Genomic DNA, 17805 nt, shown 5'->3' with positions numbered 1-17805 from the left:
GATCCTATTTATATATATAAATATATATACAGGATCTAATGAGATCCTATTTATATATACATATATACATATACATATATATAAACCTAGTAATAGAATCTTTGGATGGAAGGTTATGAACATTCTAGCCCAATTCCAAATTGCTTTTCAAAATGACTGTACTAGTTCTCAGCTCCCTCACTACGTATCGGTGTATGTCTTGCCACAATCCCTCCGGCATTCAGTATGCCCTTCTTTGCCAGTTTGCAGAGCTTGATGAGAGACCCCAGGATTGTTTTTAATTTGCACTTCTCTTATTATTACCGCTTCTGGCCGTTCTTTTATGCAGTTGTTAATACTCCCATTCCGCTTTTGAGAACCGTTTACCCCCCGGAGCCGGGGCACAGCTTTTGGTGGATTTTAGCCTCATTACTAGAACCGCTTCTGTCCACACCTCCACAACTGTCACCCCCCTGTTGAGGCCTCCACCTGAGGGGGAGGTGAGAGAAGAGGGAGGGTGGTCGCTTGCGCACGCGCAGTTCTCCCCCCAAACCCGCAGGGCGTGGCGTTAACGCAAGAAGCCATTTTGCGTTTCCGTGAATGTGCGGGCGGTTGGCGGCTGGGGACGGAGAGAGAGTTCGGAAGAAGGGAGGGTCGGGGGGGGGGGAATGGTGGCTGAATCCCGGTCGCGCGACCGGAAGCCTCAGGGAAGCCGGAAATTGCTGGGGGGGCGGGCCTCCCAGCCTAGCGGCCAGGGCGATCTCTCCAGGTTCCCGCCGTCCCCCGAGGCAGGAGGCAGCCCCGGGGGCGCGGGGTGAAGCGGGGCTCTGTATGTAAGTGAGACCGCCGGGGGCGGGGCCTGCGCTATGCAGGGGTTGGGGGTGGGGTGGGGGAGGAGAGGGCAGTAACGACGGAGGGTGGGAAAGAGAGAAAAATGGGAGAGGGGGATGGGGGAGAGAAACCGCCCCCCCCACCCTCTGCTGTCGTTCCCCCTCCTCCGAGGCCTCGTTCTGACCCTGCTCAGCCTGCCCCTCCCCCCTTTCCCATCCAACGGCTCTCCCTCCCCTCCCCCCCGTCAGCCTTGCCTCCCCTCCCCTCCCCCATTTTCTAACAGCTTTGCTTCCCTTTTCCCCTGTAGCCTCCGACGACCTCCCTCCCCCTCTCTGCAGTCTTTCCCCTGCAGCCCAGGCCGCCCCTCCCCCTCCTTCTGACAGCTTTCCCCAATACCCTTGCCCTTCCTTCTTTTTTTCCTCCTCGCTGTCATTTGCTTCCTCTAAAGGGGTTGTTGTTCTACCATCCTTTTTTCCCTCTGCTGTGGAGAGCAAAAGTATAGGATCAGTGCTATTCTTGTGTTCCCTTTGGAGACTCCAGAGCCAGGACAAAGCAGATCCATGGGTGACTGTGTTGAAGTTTACATTTTAATGTGTTCTCCAGGACGTCTGGGTGTTTTTTTTTTTTTTTTTCCCATTGAGGAGGGGGGTGGGGGTTCGCAGCTCTCTAAATTCAATTCCCCATAATTATTAAAATGACAGTCCTGACCAATATGTTGGTCAGTGTGGATTTATGTACGTTATCTAGACGATGTATCTGATTTTATCTGGGAATAGAATGTGATTCATTTAGAAGATAAAACTTAAAATTTGCTAATATTTTACACCTGCCAAATATGTTGTATTTAAGACGCCTTCTTTGTGCCGGGAACTGGGCTTAGTGCTTGGGTTACCAAAAAAGGGTAATCCCTGCTCTCAAGGAGCTCCCAGTCCATATTGGGGAACCAGCATGGAAACAGCTATATGCCAACAAACTCTATACAGGATAAGTTAGGAATAATCAGCAGAGGGAAGGCACTCAAATTAAGAGGAGTTGGGAAAGATTTCCTGATGAGGGTGGGGTTTAGTTGGAATTTGAAGCCAGGGAGGTAGAGATGAGAAAGGAGAGCATTCTGGCAGGAATGATAGCCAGGGAAAATGTCTGCGGTCAGACCACGGAGTATCTTCTATGGGAAGCTGCAAGGAAGCCTGTCGCTGGATTCTAGGATACTTTCGGGGTGGGAGGGCTCTGAAGCGTTCAGAAGATTGTGAAGCTTGGGAGGGAGGGTGCACTTTAGAATTCCTTTGGTGTTTTATCCTGCATGTGTGTGATAGGAGAGACACTGGAGTTTATTGAGCAGGAAGGTGACATCATCAGACCTGCGCGTTAGGAAGATCACTTTGACAGTGCCTTGGAGTATTGATCAATGTGGATAGACTTTGTAGCAGGCAGACCCACTGCAGGTTATTTAAAATGGTGCAGGCTTGAGAGAGGAGGACCTGAACCAGATTGGTGACAGTGTCAGAGGAGAGGAGTGGGCATATGTGAGAGACGTGAAGGTGAAATCAACAGCTTCGGCAACAGTTTGGATATGGAGAATGGATAGAGTTAGAGGAGTCTAGGATGACACCTAGCTTTTAAAGCTGTGATTGGGAGCATATGGTGCTTTAGTAGTAAGGAAATTTGGGGAAAGGGGTGGTTTGGGTGGGAAGGATAAGTTTAGGATTGTACTGAATTAAAGATTAAAGGCTAAATAAAGATCCATCCAGTTCAAACTATCTAGTTCAAGATATGCAATAGACATTTAGAAATCAATCTAAGACTAGAATTCAGCCTAAAAATTGAACTGGATAAGTAGTTTTGATAATCATCAGCTTAGAGATGATAATTGAATTCTTGGGAGCTGATTAGATCACTAAGCAAAATAATAACAGTATTAACTAAGTATTAAGTAATAACAGTAATAACAGTGAAATAATAGTAAAATAATAACAGAGAAGAGCCTTCTCACAGTTAGCAGGTGATATACATGGATCAAGATTCAGCAAAGGATCCTGAGAAGTTACATTTAGTAGTTCCCAGATTAAAATTGGAAGAATATACTATTAGAGGCAATGGTTTAAGAGGCACTTAAAATTAATTTGAGCATATCCTTTGAATATATCCCAACCTTTATAAGCAGGCATCATTCTAGAATAGACTACTAGAGTGTACTCAGTAAATGAATTTGAATGTTCATAATCAACCAGTATCCCTTTCTAAATCTGCAGAATTTGGGGGTCACTAGCACAGTTTCTTTAAAACCCAGTAACATCTCAGAATAACATTTCTCTGAGTATAAACAGTTTGATATTCTATTTCCCTTTAAGGGCAATACTGATGACTTAAAATTAGACTGGAAAAGAATTAGAACAAGTATTATACAATCCATAGCTGGATTGTGAATTATTGGGGGAAGTTTCCATTTTTTTTTTCATGCCTTATATGTTTTCAATTAGGAGAGAGAAAGGGTCTGGATCTCTGCTTTCTTTGGTATAAGAAATTCCCGGATGAAGAAAATTTCCTTTGCAAGTCTGTACTTCTTCCAATCCCAGTCCAGGGTTACACAGCCAGTATGTGTCAGAGGTAGAATGTGGATAAAGGTCTTCCTGGTCTTTAGGCCAGCTTTTTTATTTAACCACAATATGCTATAATGAAAAGGAGACCAGGGAACTTAAATAATTTGGAAATAGACAAATGAAAAACCACTATAGATGAAAGGTTAAAGTAGCTTGAATACTTATAAAAAAAAGTTTAGTCAAATTCCTGAAATTTTGGACATGAGTCCTGAACTGTCAAAATGTAAGGCATTTTTATCTGAAGTTAAAGATGTCTGTGAGCATATATCATAAAATTTACAACAGCAACAGATCTTAGAGATAATCTAGGCCAGGAATTCTTAGCCTTTTTGGGGGGTCATGGCCCTCCTCTGGGTCCCTCAGAATAATGTTTTTAAATACATAAAATAGATGAAATCACAGAGAAAAGCAATTATATTAAATACAATTATCCGAATTAAAAAAAAAAACACCCAAATTGCTTGATTTGTTAGAATCCTTGTTCTAGTCCACCCTCATTTTACAGATAACCAAGGTCTAGTGAAGTTAAGTATTTTGTATGAGGTCATACTCTTAGGAGAATTAAGACTGAGTGTTGGTCCTCTATCTCCAAATCTAGTTCTCTTTCTACTATATTTCCTTGCTTTTCATTGCATTATTTTTATTTTATGGAAAGATCATTGTGAAATATTGTGTCATGTTAAAGTCCTATTAGAGTTGTCTCTTAAGTGTGACATCACAGGATCATAGATTTCTAGATATAGAGTGTTTTGGAAGTTATCTATTCCGATTCCTTCATTTTTGCTAAGCAAACTAAATCAGAAAGGTGCCTTTCCTAAGGTCTCCTACTTATTAGTAGAACCAGAATTTGAACCAATGTCTTCGGAGTCTTAGTTTCAGTCTTTATAATTATAAACTATACTTGCCTCTGAACACGTTGAATATTGATATTGATGGTAGAATGGTAAAGCCTTCCTTCATTAAGTTAGGTAATGATTTTTTATTTTTTTATGAATCTGTGATTTCGTCAGTATTTGGATTTCTTATAAAAGGAATTCTCTGTACCAAAGCAGAGCCTACATCTGTTGTATAATGGAGGGTCTTGAGAGAGTTAACTGGAACGCTGAATATGTGATGCTGCTTCAGCATTACACAGCCAGTATGAGACAGAGGATTTGAACTCAGCTCTTCCTGATTCTTCAGTAGAAGGATTAGAATTAAATTAGGATTAAAGATGCCATCTCAAGGTTATAAAAAAGGTTGTGAAGGGCAGAAGGAAAACATATTTACTATATTCATAGAATAAGAGTAGTTTATATTTCTAAGGGGCTTCAATATTTATAAAACAGTTTCCTCACTACTTCCTTATGAAATAGGGAGAAAAAGTATAATCTTCATCTTACAGAGTAATGTAAGGTTAAGTGCCTTGTCCAGTGTTATTTTTCCCAGATCAGAGATAAAATCTTTTCTGACTTCCAATGAAAGTACCCTTTCTTCTGAATCATAATGCCTCCTCAGCTCACACAAGGATTGAGAGAGATTTTAGAAGTTACTTAGATTTTCTTAACCAATAATCTTCATATTTCCCACCAAAGGACTACAGAGCTTCCATGAAGTAGAGTCCATTTGAACATCAGTAGAGAATTCATTGTATTTAAAAAAAACAAAAAAAAAAAGGCCATTATGATTCCATTTCTATTCAGTGTATTATCTTTATAGTAAGCTAAAATCTGTCTTCCTTCCATTTATATCCTAGTTTTGCCTTCAGGCATCTCACAGAAGTCTAATTCTTTTTTCCCCATGTGATAATCTTTTAGATTTTAACAGCATTGATCATATCTGCTCTTAGTCTTCTCTCATATCACAGAAATTTGAGTCTCTTTAATGTCTTGATTGCCCTTTTTTTGAATCTAGTTCTGTGTCTCATTGTTGTTTAATCTGGTACCCAGAACTAAACATAATACTTTGTTATTCTGTGATATGGCTGTTACAGAATACAGGACACTGACCGACCTCCCTTGTTCTGGAGACTGGGCACTGGTTGAATATTACCAAGTACTTCAAGATTCAATTCAGTGCTGTCAGTAATGCCATGGGTATTTCTACAAAGTCATTGATAAAATTAGTGATCAGAATAGGTCTGAATAGAAACTACTTCCAGGTTAACTTGAATCCATAAATTACACAAAATATTTTTCCATCATCGAGACAGTTTTAAATTTGCTTCCTGTCCTCGGACTTCTCCTTTAGTTGTGTGACCCCTGGACAAATCAATCACTCGGGGTTTTAGGCAAATCTTAATATTTTAAATGAGGTAATGAGAGAGGTAGAAAGCCCATAAAACCTGTTGGTATCCATGCAATGTCAAGAAATCTAGACAGAGCACCTAACATACTGGATGGGACTCCCATAATAGGTTTAAAGGACTTAGATCACAATTTAATAGACCAATAGTTGTTTTTTATGGCTTCGGCATTCTTGAATTGAAGTGTCTGACATTTTGCCATTCTCTTGTGGAAAACTTTTTTTAAGAATAGATTTTTGTTCATATCTTTTGTTTTTACACCCATCTAATTTCTTCCTTTACCTTTCCTCTTCCTCTTCCCCAGTCAGGAGGTGTCCCTTATAATGATTTTTTTTTTTTTTAAAGAAATTCAGCAAAGCTAATTTAATACATTTAAAAAATCTGATGTTATTGTAATATTCCTTGTTACTGGATGGCATCTCCCTCTTCTGCAAAGAATGGGGAAGTGGTATCTTCTCATTTCCCTTTGGGGTCAAGCTTGTCTTTTATAATTTTTACAATATTGATTTACATTTGGTAGTCAGTATATATACTGTTTTCTTGGCTTTGCTTTCCTGACAGCAGTCATTTGTGAAAGTATTTTCTGTGAATCTAGATAATATAATAATTATATTATTTCTTATAGCCCCCATTATATTCATGTACTATAGTTTGATGTCCATTGACTTGGGAATGGTTTCTGATTTTGTTTGCTATTCTTTACTACCATAAAAAGTGCCATTATAAATATTTTATTGTATATGGAGCTTTTCTTGTTCTCAGTAACCAGTGAGGATGTGTGTTTAGCACTATAATCTCTTGAGTTCTATAGTCTGGGCATATTAGCTTGCATAATTTGCATAATTCCATTTTTGCTTTCCAGAGTGATTATACTAATTTAGGGTTTCACCAACAATGGATGAATGGGACCTTCTTTCCACAAATCCAGCATCAATCCTGTATTTTGTAAACTCTGCCAATTTGCTAGGTTTGAGATGAAATTTCAAGATTTAAAAAAAAAAAAAACCCAAAACCACCTTATTAGTGATTAGAAGCATCCTTTGATATGGTTGTTAATAGTTATAGACTCTTTTTGAATCCTCCTGTGGTTCTCATGACCTTGCTTTTCTCTGATTTGGTAATTTTTCCTAGTCTATTCCTTTTGTGTTTGTTATACTTTATCATCTTCTATATCCCATCTCTTTTATGTGTGTCCCAAGGCTATGTCATAAGTCATCTTCCCTTATTTTAAGCATAAAGTTTAGAGTTGGAAGGGACTTTGGGAAGGTCACTTAGATTAATTTTAACCATAAATAAACGAATACTGAGAGATTAGCTCTTAGCCCTGGTCACACAGTGTCTAGGATGTGAGTACAAGCCTTACTAACTCCAAATTCAGAGACTTAATTGCTCTTCTTGCTGCCTCCTAAGTATATTTCTCAATTCATCAGCTTCAACTGACTCAGTACTGATAAATCTCATAGCTAACCAGCCCTCATCTCCCCTGAACTCTACACCTGCATTATCAATTATGTACAATTAACCTCCACTTGTATTCCTTTAGATGCTTTAAATTTAACATATTCAAAAGAGAATTTAGGGAGGGGCAACTAGGTGGCTCTGAGAGTGGTTTGATTTGCCTCAGCCCCCCCAAAATTTTTTTAAAAAGAGAGAATTTAGGATTATCTCCCCCTAAATCTTCTCTTTCTCTTGACTTCTATTCCCTTAACATCATCCTCAATTTATCATTTTAGCCTATTTTTTCAGAATATTCCATATATATTTTTCCTAAACTTATTTCATATTCCATGATCTACCTCAGTTAGCATTTCTCCATCTGACATTCTCTTTATCCCCTGCAACTGTATAAAAGTACATTTCAGATATGGGAGGTTGAGACCAGTTATTCTCACCCCCAAATTTCTATCCTTATAATGTGTACTTTTATCATTGTTTCTTTGAATCCCTGACCTCCTTCAAGACTTAGTTGATATGCTCCCAAGTCCTAAACTGTTTCCCACTCTCCACCCCCATTTATTAGTGCACTTTTTTCTTTTTCTTTTTTAATTTTTATTTTCCTCAGTTATATGTAAAAGGTTTTTTTTTGTTATACATATACATTCATTTTTTATATATTTCTTTATGAATCATGAGAGAAAAATCAGAGAATAAAAGGGAAAAACCATGAGAGAAGGGGGAAAAAAAGAAGAAAAAGGAAAAAAAAGGTGACCATAGCATGTGTTGATTTACATTAAGTTTTCATTGTTCTGTTTCTGCATGTGGTTGGTGGCCTTTCCATCCAAAGTTTATTAGAATTGTCTTGGATCACTAAACTACTGAGAAGAGCCAAGTCTGTCATAGTTGATTGTCACATAACCTTGCTGTTGCTATGGATAGTGTTTTCCTGATTCTGCTTGTTTTGTTCAGTATCAGTTCTTGTAAATCTTTTCAGGCCTTTCTAAAATCAGCTTTTTCATCATTTTTTAAGAACATCATTTTTAAGAATTCTTAAGAATATTAAGAATAATATTCAGTTACCTTCATATACTATAATTTACTCAGCCATTCCTCAATTGATGGGTATCTAATTACTTTGTTGTTTCAAATAATTATGTATAGTATATTCCAAAAGTCTTAGTACTGTGAAAGCTTAAAACTGCACTGAGATTTTTGGAACAATATACATATATTAATCTGTCTACATATTGGATCCCTCCTATAGAATGCAAGCAAGGGATTGTTAACAATCCTTGTTGTGTTTGCATCTACGATTCTCTTGCAAGTTATTAATTTTCTATTTTTTCTAATCTTATGTTTCATTTCATTGTTTTTAATTAGTAAAAATAATTCTGACTGGTTGGCTATTGCCAAAAACACTTGCCTGTGGTTTTAAAAAAAATTTCTGTGTTAATATTAAATATTGTTATTAATTATAAAGTTAAGCAATGAAAACTTATCTAGTACATTGTTATTTTTTACTCTACTTTTAATTTAAATTTTTAAAAAAAAATTTCTTGAATAATTTGTTTTGACACGACTCTTCTCAAAAAACCCCTTCCTCACTCTCCCAACACATAAAATTAAGTAAAATTGTTTAATGCTGGATTTGTAGTTGCCATTCCATACAGTTGTCGTTTATCACTTGCTAAGAGATCAAGAATTGCTTTGTATTTGATAATGAATTGCCAGCATTGTCTGTTGTATTTGACTTGAGTTTTCTTGCTTTAGCTTTGCTTACTTTGTTGTCATTATATATGTATTGTTATTTGGCTTCATTTTGTGTCTTTGCATGTTTCTCCTAAATTTTTGTGTTCATTCTATTTTACAGCAGAGTAAATTTTCCTCTAGTTTTTTTTTTTTTTTTTTAAGCACAAATAATGTCACTGTGAATATTTGTGTACTAGGTGCCTTTTCTTAAGACTTTTTCAGGACTTTGTACCAAGAGTCAATGGGGAGAAGGGAGTGGGGCCACAATAATAACACCTATGGTCAGACAGTTTTGAGAACTCTACCCTTCCTTCTTATATCCTGTACCCTCCTTCCCCTTTCCCCCTTAACTAACAGAACTCTTTTGCCCTAAAAGGAAAAAAAAAATCCTCTTATGTTTCTGTATTCCATAGATAATCATTCCAGAGCTGGAGTTAAGAGTTTAGTTTTCTTGATTCTCAGGCTAATGCACTAATTATAATATTAAAGTTTATAGTGAAGAGAGAGAGAGAGGGAGTGGGGAAGAAAGGGAAAGAGGGAGGAAGGGAAGGAAGGAGGGAGGGAGGGAGAATAAATATAGGTTGGTTTATTAAATATAAATATATAGATATATATAAAGTATAAATATACTTTAATTTTTTTCCTCTCAAATGAATAGTTTTTAAGGGTAAACAGATACTTAATGCCTTAGGTAATGTGAATAGTCAGTATCAAGCTTATCAGTGTTAGAAATTGACATTATTTTGGGCAAATAGGTGGCACAGTAGATAGAACATTAACCCTAAAGTCAGGAGGACCTGAGTTCAAATCTGCCCTTAGAGCACTTAACACTTCCTAGCTGTGTTACCCTGGGCAAGTCACTTAATCCCAGTTGTCTCAGGAAAAAAAAAGAAAAGAAAAAGAAATTAAGATTATCTGGATGGTTATATTTATATATTTCATTTTAAATCAAAGAATACCATTCATTTCTGAACTTTAAAATGAAAACTAGAGGTGTGGTTTGTCTGTCAGACCTGTGATTACTTTTGTGCCCCATCTGACCCTTTTGCTCAGTTCCTGTAGTTTCAAAAAAACAAAGCATATTAGCAAGCTGTTACAACCATTAGGATAGATAAAAGGCTTAATAAGTGAGGTATTTATTTACCTTCCCTTTTCCATGTGCTTTATGAAAATCTGAGAGTTCACAAATAACAGCCTATTGGCTTTTGGGGGTAATAAGCTAAGTAACATGCAATTTAGAAATTTAGGGAATTTTGCCACTTTGAGAAAGCAAACAGCAGAAGGTAGGGGAATACACATGGAAAAGGGAAGGTAAATAAGTATCTCACCTATTAAGCCCCTTATTTGCTACTACCAAACTGGAAATAGTTTCTACCTTAATGGTTGTAACAGCTTGCTCATATGCTCATATAAATTTACTATTTCAAGCTGATATAAAGTATTTTTGGATGAAAATTATATAAATGTAAGACATTTTCTTGGTTAGTTTATTAAATAGTATCTCTTAGGAGATACTTATCCTAGTGTATGTCTTGGCATAAAACCAACAAAATGAACAGTAACAGCTCTCTCCCAATCTCCTTCTCTTCTTCCTTTCAAAATAAGGGTTATTTCAATTGAACAGAAATATATATTCAGATAGAAAAACCAAGAGGTATTAGAAATGATGTAACCCAAATTGTCTGTGGTTTGCAGACTGCTAAACCACAAAATACAAATATTTTACCTTTAACAAGATAGTAATGATCTCTTGTTTCTGAAAATCCATCTTAATTTTTTGTGCATTTAATAGTTTTGTGATTGTTACAGTTATCTTGATCTGTAAAGTTGTTATTACACTTATTCTTCTGGTTCTGTTTGGTTTTTTCCTCAGATCATTTTTGTCACATGACTGAATTCTTCATATTATTTTTACAAGATAATAGTTTCCTTTACATTCATATATTTTCAGCCACAACTTAGGTAGCTGTTTTTTAACTAGTATATAACAGTTTTGCATTCTGGATAGTGGTAAATGTAAAAATCTTTTTCATTTGAAGAAAGGAAAATTTCATTTTTAGACTTTTTTATTTCCGATATAAAAATAGTGTTATACTAACTGTATTTATGTATGTACATATGTAAGTATCCTAGCATTTTAGATTTTTTTGCTTCTTACTCTGCTGTGAAATGATATTTGAAATCACTACTATGTAGAGGCAAGTGAAATCAGTTTACTAGAAATATTAGATCTATGATCTTTTAAGTGTTTTTTTTTTTTTTTTTTTAAATGAACACACCAAATGAAATGAGCTTTTTCATTTATGTTGTGGAATGAGAGTGTATATGAAACTGAGAACCTCTTATATAAATCTTGCTTTTTTATGATAATTAGAATAATTTCAGCAAGTAGCTTTCAAAGCTACCGTGCTTTTTTTGTGTGATGCCTTCTGTTCTATTTTTTGGAGAAAAGGGACCCTATCCCAAAGCAACCCCTCCTTACTCCTTCCTATCTTCTCTTCTTTAACTTAGAAAAGTACAAAGTGCCCTTTTATGTTTAGAAATCATGTTTGCAGAAAAGCCTGAAGAATGTAACCTGAAAGTACCACCAGCCAAAAGTTTGTGTAATATCCCTCTTTGTGTGTGTCTGAATAAGTGTTTTAGTCAGTTTTATCTTTAATATTAATAATCTTTTTTTTCTTCTATTATTGGGAGAAACACATGACAAGATTAAAAAGGAACTGTCCTGTGACTATTCTCTACCCTGTAGGACTTGTTATTTTATAGAATTACCATGACTTCTTTTAGATGTTTCAATCTTATGGATCCTTCAATATGGAGCTAAATAATCATACCAGTTAATCAAAAGCACTCTCCACATTACTTAATTTACTTTTGATCAGATTAATAGATTAGTAGAGCTGGAAGAAAACTTAGAAGTCATCTAGTTTTTTTTTTTTTTTAGCTCATTTTTTTATACTAATAGCTTCTTATTTTTCAAAATATATGCAAAGATAGTTTTCAACATTCACCTTTGCAAAACTTTGTGTTCCAAATTCTTCCTCTCTCTCTTCCTCCTTCCTCCAAAATTGCTTTATAGCAAGTAATCCAATATAGGTTAAACATCTGCAGTTCTCCTAAACATTTCCACATTTTTCATGCTGTACAAGAAAAATCAGATCAAAAGGGGAAAAAAATGAGAAAGAAAAAAACAAGCAAACAACAACAAAAAAGGTGAAAATATTATGTTGTGATCCACATTCAGTCCCCATGGTCCTTTCTCTGGTTGCAGATAGTTCTTTCCATCACAAATCTATTAGAATTGGCCTGTATCATCTCATTTGTTGAAAAGAACCCTGTCCATCACAGTTGATGATCACATAATCTTGTTGCTATGTATAATATTCTCTTGGTTCTATTCACTTCACTTAGCATCAGTTCATGTAAGTCTCTACAACCCTTTCTGAAGTCAGCCTACTAATCATTTCTTACAGAACAATAATATTCTATAACATTCATATATCATAACTTATTCAGCCATTCCCCAACTGACTGGTTTCTACTCAGTTTCCAGTTCCTTACCACTACAAAAAGGGCTGTTCCAAACATTTTTGCACATATGGTTCCTTTTCCCTTTTTTATGATCTCTGGGATATAGTCCCAGTAGAGAAACTGCTGGATCAAAGGGTATGCACAGTTTGAAATCATTTAGTTTTAACCATATGTGTTTATGTATGTGTAATAGTGTATACACTATTTTACACATAATTTACAGTCCACTGATCCCTTTACATTTGTTCCTGGTGCAAAACATTCCTCTCTATTTTGGGTATTTCATTTCATTCTGCTCCATACCTGGAATCTTTTCACTCCTCATCTATATCTCCTGGCCTCCCTGGCTTCAAGTCCCAGCTAACATCTTCCCTTATTTTCCATTACCCCTTACTGCTAGTGTCTTCCGTGTGCTGATTATCTTCAGTTTATCCATTATATGTGATATTTGTACATATATGTTACATATTATCTTCCATTAGACTGAGACTCCTTGAAAGCAGAGACTGTTTTTGAAACTTTGAATTGGTTCAACTATAATGGTAAAAAAAATTAGTGATCAGGCAAGAAAAGTTGCTAACTTGTTCATATCCTTTGATCCAGAGATCCCATCATTAAAAATATATATAATGGACAAACATGGTATATAGTGTAGCAAAATATTATTGAGCTGATATGTTAACTGAGAATTCATAGAAACATGAGATTTGCATGAACTGATCCAGAGTTAAAACAGATCCAAAAAAATATATATGTAATAACTACCACTTTGAAAATAAAAGTTAAAATTAAGGGGCTACAAAATTAAGATCAACTACCAAAGACAGTGTTGGTAGCACATTATCAAAATCCAAGCATATTTTCCTTTCCCTTAGCAATTGAGATACACTTTCCACATACCTGGAAAGTGACATGGGTACTATCAGTTGAAATTATGCCGTTAACTGCAGAATGTACTTTGTAGGGGAATTTGTCCATTGGGAAGTGTTTGTATTTAACTAGTATCATTGAATTTTTAAAAAGGCAGCCCAGCATAAACAACATCTAGAAAACTTTTTTTTTAATTGGTTTTATATTGTAGGGATTTTATATTGGAAGACATGGATCTTGCTGCCAATGAGCTCAGCATCTATGATAAACTTTCAGAGACCATCGATTTAGTGAGGCAGACAGGACATCAGTGTGGAATGTCAGAGAAAGCAATTGAAAAGTTTATCAAACAGCTGCTAGAGAAGAATGAACCTCAGAGGGGACCACCCCGACATCCTCTGCTCATGGTTGCTTACAAGGTAAAGATATGTTCAAATTTGGAAGTATTATAGAAAGATCATAAATTCTTCTCTAAATACTTTACCATACTATTGCTGATTGACTTTGGGTAATCTAGTATAGGTCACTTATCCAATCTCCTAGTAAGTCTGAATGCTTTGTTTAGAAACAGTTGAAAGCTTCGTGTTTTTGATTATCTGGGGCTTCTTGCAAATAGTGATACAAATTTGTCCAGAATCAAACCTTAAAATGAAATATTCAATAGTTAAAGTAATGTCTGTCTTTTTAAAAAAAAAAAAAAAAAAAAGGCTTATCAGGGCTGATTTAAATTTATCCTTCTTATTAACAATTGATAATCTACTTGTTGAAGATGACCTCTAGTATCATTCACAAGCAACTTATTAGATATTTTTTCTTGGGACTTGAGAGGGAGAATTTCATGGGAGAGATCATGGGGACATTGGTTGTGAAGTCCTTCTTTCAAAACAGATTGTATGGCAAGAATTAAGTAATTACTACTGTTTTCCAAATGAATGTTATCTACAATAGTTGATTATACTCTGAATATAAACCTCTCTAAGATAATTTGTTTAAGATCCTATATCAATAATTATGGGTGGTTTTTTTTTTCTTTCTTTTAGGTCCTGATCACGCTGGGATTAACCCTGCTTACTGCCTACTTTGTGATTCAGCCCTATAGCCCTTTACCACCTGAACCAGCGCTCTCTGGGGCTCACACCTGGCGCTCTCTGATCCATCATATCAGGCTGCTGTCCCTACCCATTGCCAAGAAGTATATGCTTGAAAATAAGGAATTTGTTCCTCTGTCTAATTATAATGAGCCCCCAAGTGACGATGGATATCCAGGTAGAATGTCACATTTACTTATTAGCTAAATCTCTTTCTGCATGCCAGATGAATTGAAAAGAAAAAAAAAATTGGGAATTTTGCTATTAATTCCAATATTTGCCCATAGAAAGTAAAGATTTGACTGTACCATATTTTTATACATATTTATTAGTCTCTATTATAGTCTTGGGTACATCATCAATAATGTATGAATTTGTAATTATTGGAGTGCCACATACAGAGATAGAAAACTATTTATAATTCAGTAGATAATAAGAACAACTAACATTTATAGCACCTTAAAATGTATATTATATTTTCTCAACTTGATTCTCAGTTTCCCTGAGGGATAGGTGCTATTATTATCCCCATTTTACAGATGAGGAAACTGAGGCAGTTAGTCATTATCCAAGGCAGGATTTGAAGTGAACTCTTCCTGACTCCCAAGTTGAATGCTTTGTCCACTGTGCTAATCAGCTGCCCAAGATAAGTTTAAAGAGTTTACTGAAATTCATTAAAATTAAGTAATTTGTCCTGTGTTCACTTAGTGAATGTCAGATTGGAATTTGAATGCAGTTATTTCTGACTCAAGTTCATGACTGTCTACTATCCTACACATATATGTTCTGAGCACATAATTATCATAGTCAATAAATGGTTGTTGATTGATTTACTGAAGGCATCATAGCTTTGATTTAGTCTGCTTTGTCCTGGTGACAATTCTTGTCCATGTAGGATTTATAATTTGCAGACTTTACTTGGTATATATTTATTTTGTCCAATTTCTCTTAGACTTATACATCTTAGAGATCTCTCAGTATGGGACTAATAATTGTTTTTTTTAATAAAGGTTTGCCAACGAGATCAACCAAATCATTTCTAATGGAGCAGTAATGAACTGAGCTAGCTATGCCCAGAAAAATAACTCTGGGAGATGACTAAAAACCATTACATTAAATTCCCAATCCCTATATTTATGCACACATGCATTTTTGATTTCCTTCACAAGCTAATTGTACAATAATTCAGAGTCTGATTCTTTTTGTACAGCAAAATAATGTTTTGGTCATGTATACTTATTGTGTATCTAAGTTATATTTTAATATATTTAACATCTACTGGTCATCCTGCCATCTAGGGGAGGGGGTGGGGGGGGGTAAGAGGTGAAAAATTGGAACAAGAGGTTTGGCAATTGTTAATGCTGTAAAGTTACCCATGTATAAATCCTGTAAATAAAAGGCTATTAAAAAAAAATAAATAAAAAATAAAGGTTTGCCAGCTAGTTGAGTTTAAGAAACATATTCTTGATGACAACGTATCTATGAGAGAGAATAACTTATTATAAACATTTAAGTTCTTGCTATATGTGAGATACTATACTAGCTTATATAAATCAAATATTTACTGATAATAAATCATAACTTCATGACCAGTATGTTCATTGTGCCACCTAACGGCTCTTTAACTTTCTTTAGAGAACATGATTTATGACATTTTTCTTGAAAATGAGATAAATTATAATAACAATAAATATTTCTGCAGCTTTTAAAGGTTTCAGGTGCTTTCTTTTCAACAACCTTGTGTATAGGCAGTGTGAGTATTTTCACCTTAATTTTACAGGAAAGAAAACTGAAGCTCAGGTTGGCCTCAGATATAGAATATTGTCTATGAGTTACATCAGTTAAGCTGTAGTTTGGGAAAGGGAGTCTTGTGTGATTGAAAAGATGGGCTAGAGCCAAACTATGAAGAATTTTAAAAGGCAAACAAAGGAGTTTATAGTTTATCATGGAGACTACAGGAACCTTTGAATCCTTTTGAGCAGTTTTCATTCTGTCAGCTGTCAGAATTCTGGCTTGGAGAGGGGAGAGGCTTGAAGGAGGGAGATCAGTTAGGAGGCTCTTGCAGTAGGCTAGGCAAGAGTTTGCTGTTTGGGGCCTGAACTAGGATGGTGGCTAAGTGGAGAAAAGGGAACAGAAGTGAGAGGAATTGTGGCAGTAGAATCAATGACTTGGCAACTGATTGGAATTTAAAGCATTGGTGGGGCCCTTGACAGAGACAGGAAAATAAAGAAGAGAGATTAGACTTTAGGGGAAAGATAATGCAACATTTTGAACATGTTGAGTCTGAATACTTATGGGGCAGTGGTTGGTGATGTGGAGCTAGAGCTCAGTAATGACCAGCCCTGACTGAATATAGCTAGATCTTGATTATTTTGGTTGATTCAACCTGCCATCTGAAGATACTCAATCCTTCAGAGCAAGCCCATAATCTGTGGATGAACCTTAAATCCCTCTGACTGTCTACTAGTTGCTACTTCATATCCTTGTGCCTCTTCATGTGATGTAATTTACCTCATTTTTACCTCCCTTTTCCCCTTTCTATCCTTTATTTCTTTTCTTTATCATCACATTAAAGTCAACTTAAACCTACCCTCTCTAAGTATACCCCATCTAACTGCCCTGACAAATATACAATTCTCAAAAGTTACACGTTATCATCTTCCCATGTAGGATATAAATATTTTAATTAATCTTTAAAAAACAAAGTTTTTTTTTCCTTCTGTTTAACTTTTTATGCTCTTCTTGAGCCTTGTATTTGGAGATTATATTTTCTATTCAGCTCTGGTCTTTTCATTAGAAATGATTGAAAAACCCCTGTTTCATTGAATATCATATTCTAGGCCTTTAATGTGAAAACTGCTAAGGCTTGGGTAATCCTGATTGTGGCTCCTTGATATCTGAATTATTTATTTCTGGCTGCTTGCAGTATTTTCTCCTTGATCTGATAATTCTGAAATTAGCTACAATATTCCTTGGAGCTTTCATTTTGGGATCTCTTTGCAGGAGGTGTTTGGTGTATTCTTTCAATAATTATTTTATCCTCTGGTTCTCGTATATCAGGGCAGTTTTCCTTGATGATTTTTTGAAAGATAATGTCCAGGCTTGTTTTTTTTCATCTTGGCTTTCAGGGAGGCCAAAAATTCTTAGATTGTGTCTCTTGGATCTGTTTTTTCAATGAGGTTTTTTTACATTTTCTCCTATTTTCATTTAAGAAAAAATTTTTTTGACTGATTCTTGATGTCTCATTGGGTCATTCACTTCCATTTTGTCCAATTCTAATTTTTTTTAATAGCTTTTTATTGACAAAACATATGCATGGGTAATTTTTCAACATTGACCCTTGCAAAAACTTCTGTTCCAACTTTTCCCCTCTTTCCCTCCACCTCTTCCCTGGAAGGATTTCAGGAAAGGTCTGTCTCAATTGGGCAGGGGGAAATGC

General features: G+C 35.8%; 1 protein-coding gene across 1 annotated transcript in view; it reads left to right on the top strand.

Moving 5' to 3' along the window:
* The first annotated feature begins 574 nt into the window (after positions 1-574).
* Positions 575-17805, top strand: part of C4H6orf89 (chromosome 4 C6orf89 homolog) — a 41867-nt gene continuing 24636 nt past the window's right edge. The window contains exons 1-3 of the mRNA XM_031964960.1: positions 575-812; positions 13490-13697; positions 14319-14544. Coding sequence (XP_031820820.1) covers positions 580-812; positions 13490-13697; positions 14319-14544 — 667 coding nt within the window. The 5' untranslated portion in view covers positions 575-579. The remainder of the gene's footprint in view (positions 813-13489; positions 13698-14318; positions 14545-17805) is intronic.

This window comes from Sarcophilus harrisii, chromosome 4, assembly GCF_902635505.1.
Source record: "Sarcophilus harrisii chromosome 4, mSarHar1.11, whole genome shotgun sequence".
Lineage (NCBI taxonomy): Eukaryota > Metazoa > Chordata > Mammalia > Dasyuromorphia > Dasyuridae > Sarcophilus > Sarcophilus harrisii.
This window is presented reverse-complemented; position numbering and strand designations above follow the sequence as displayed.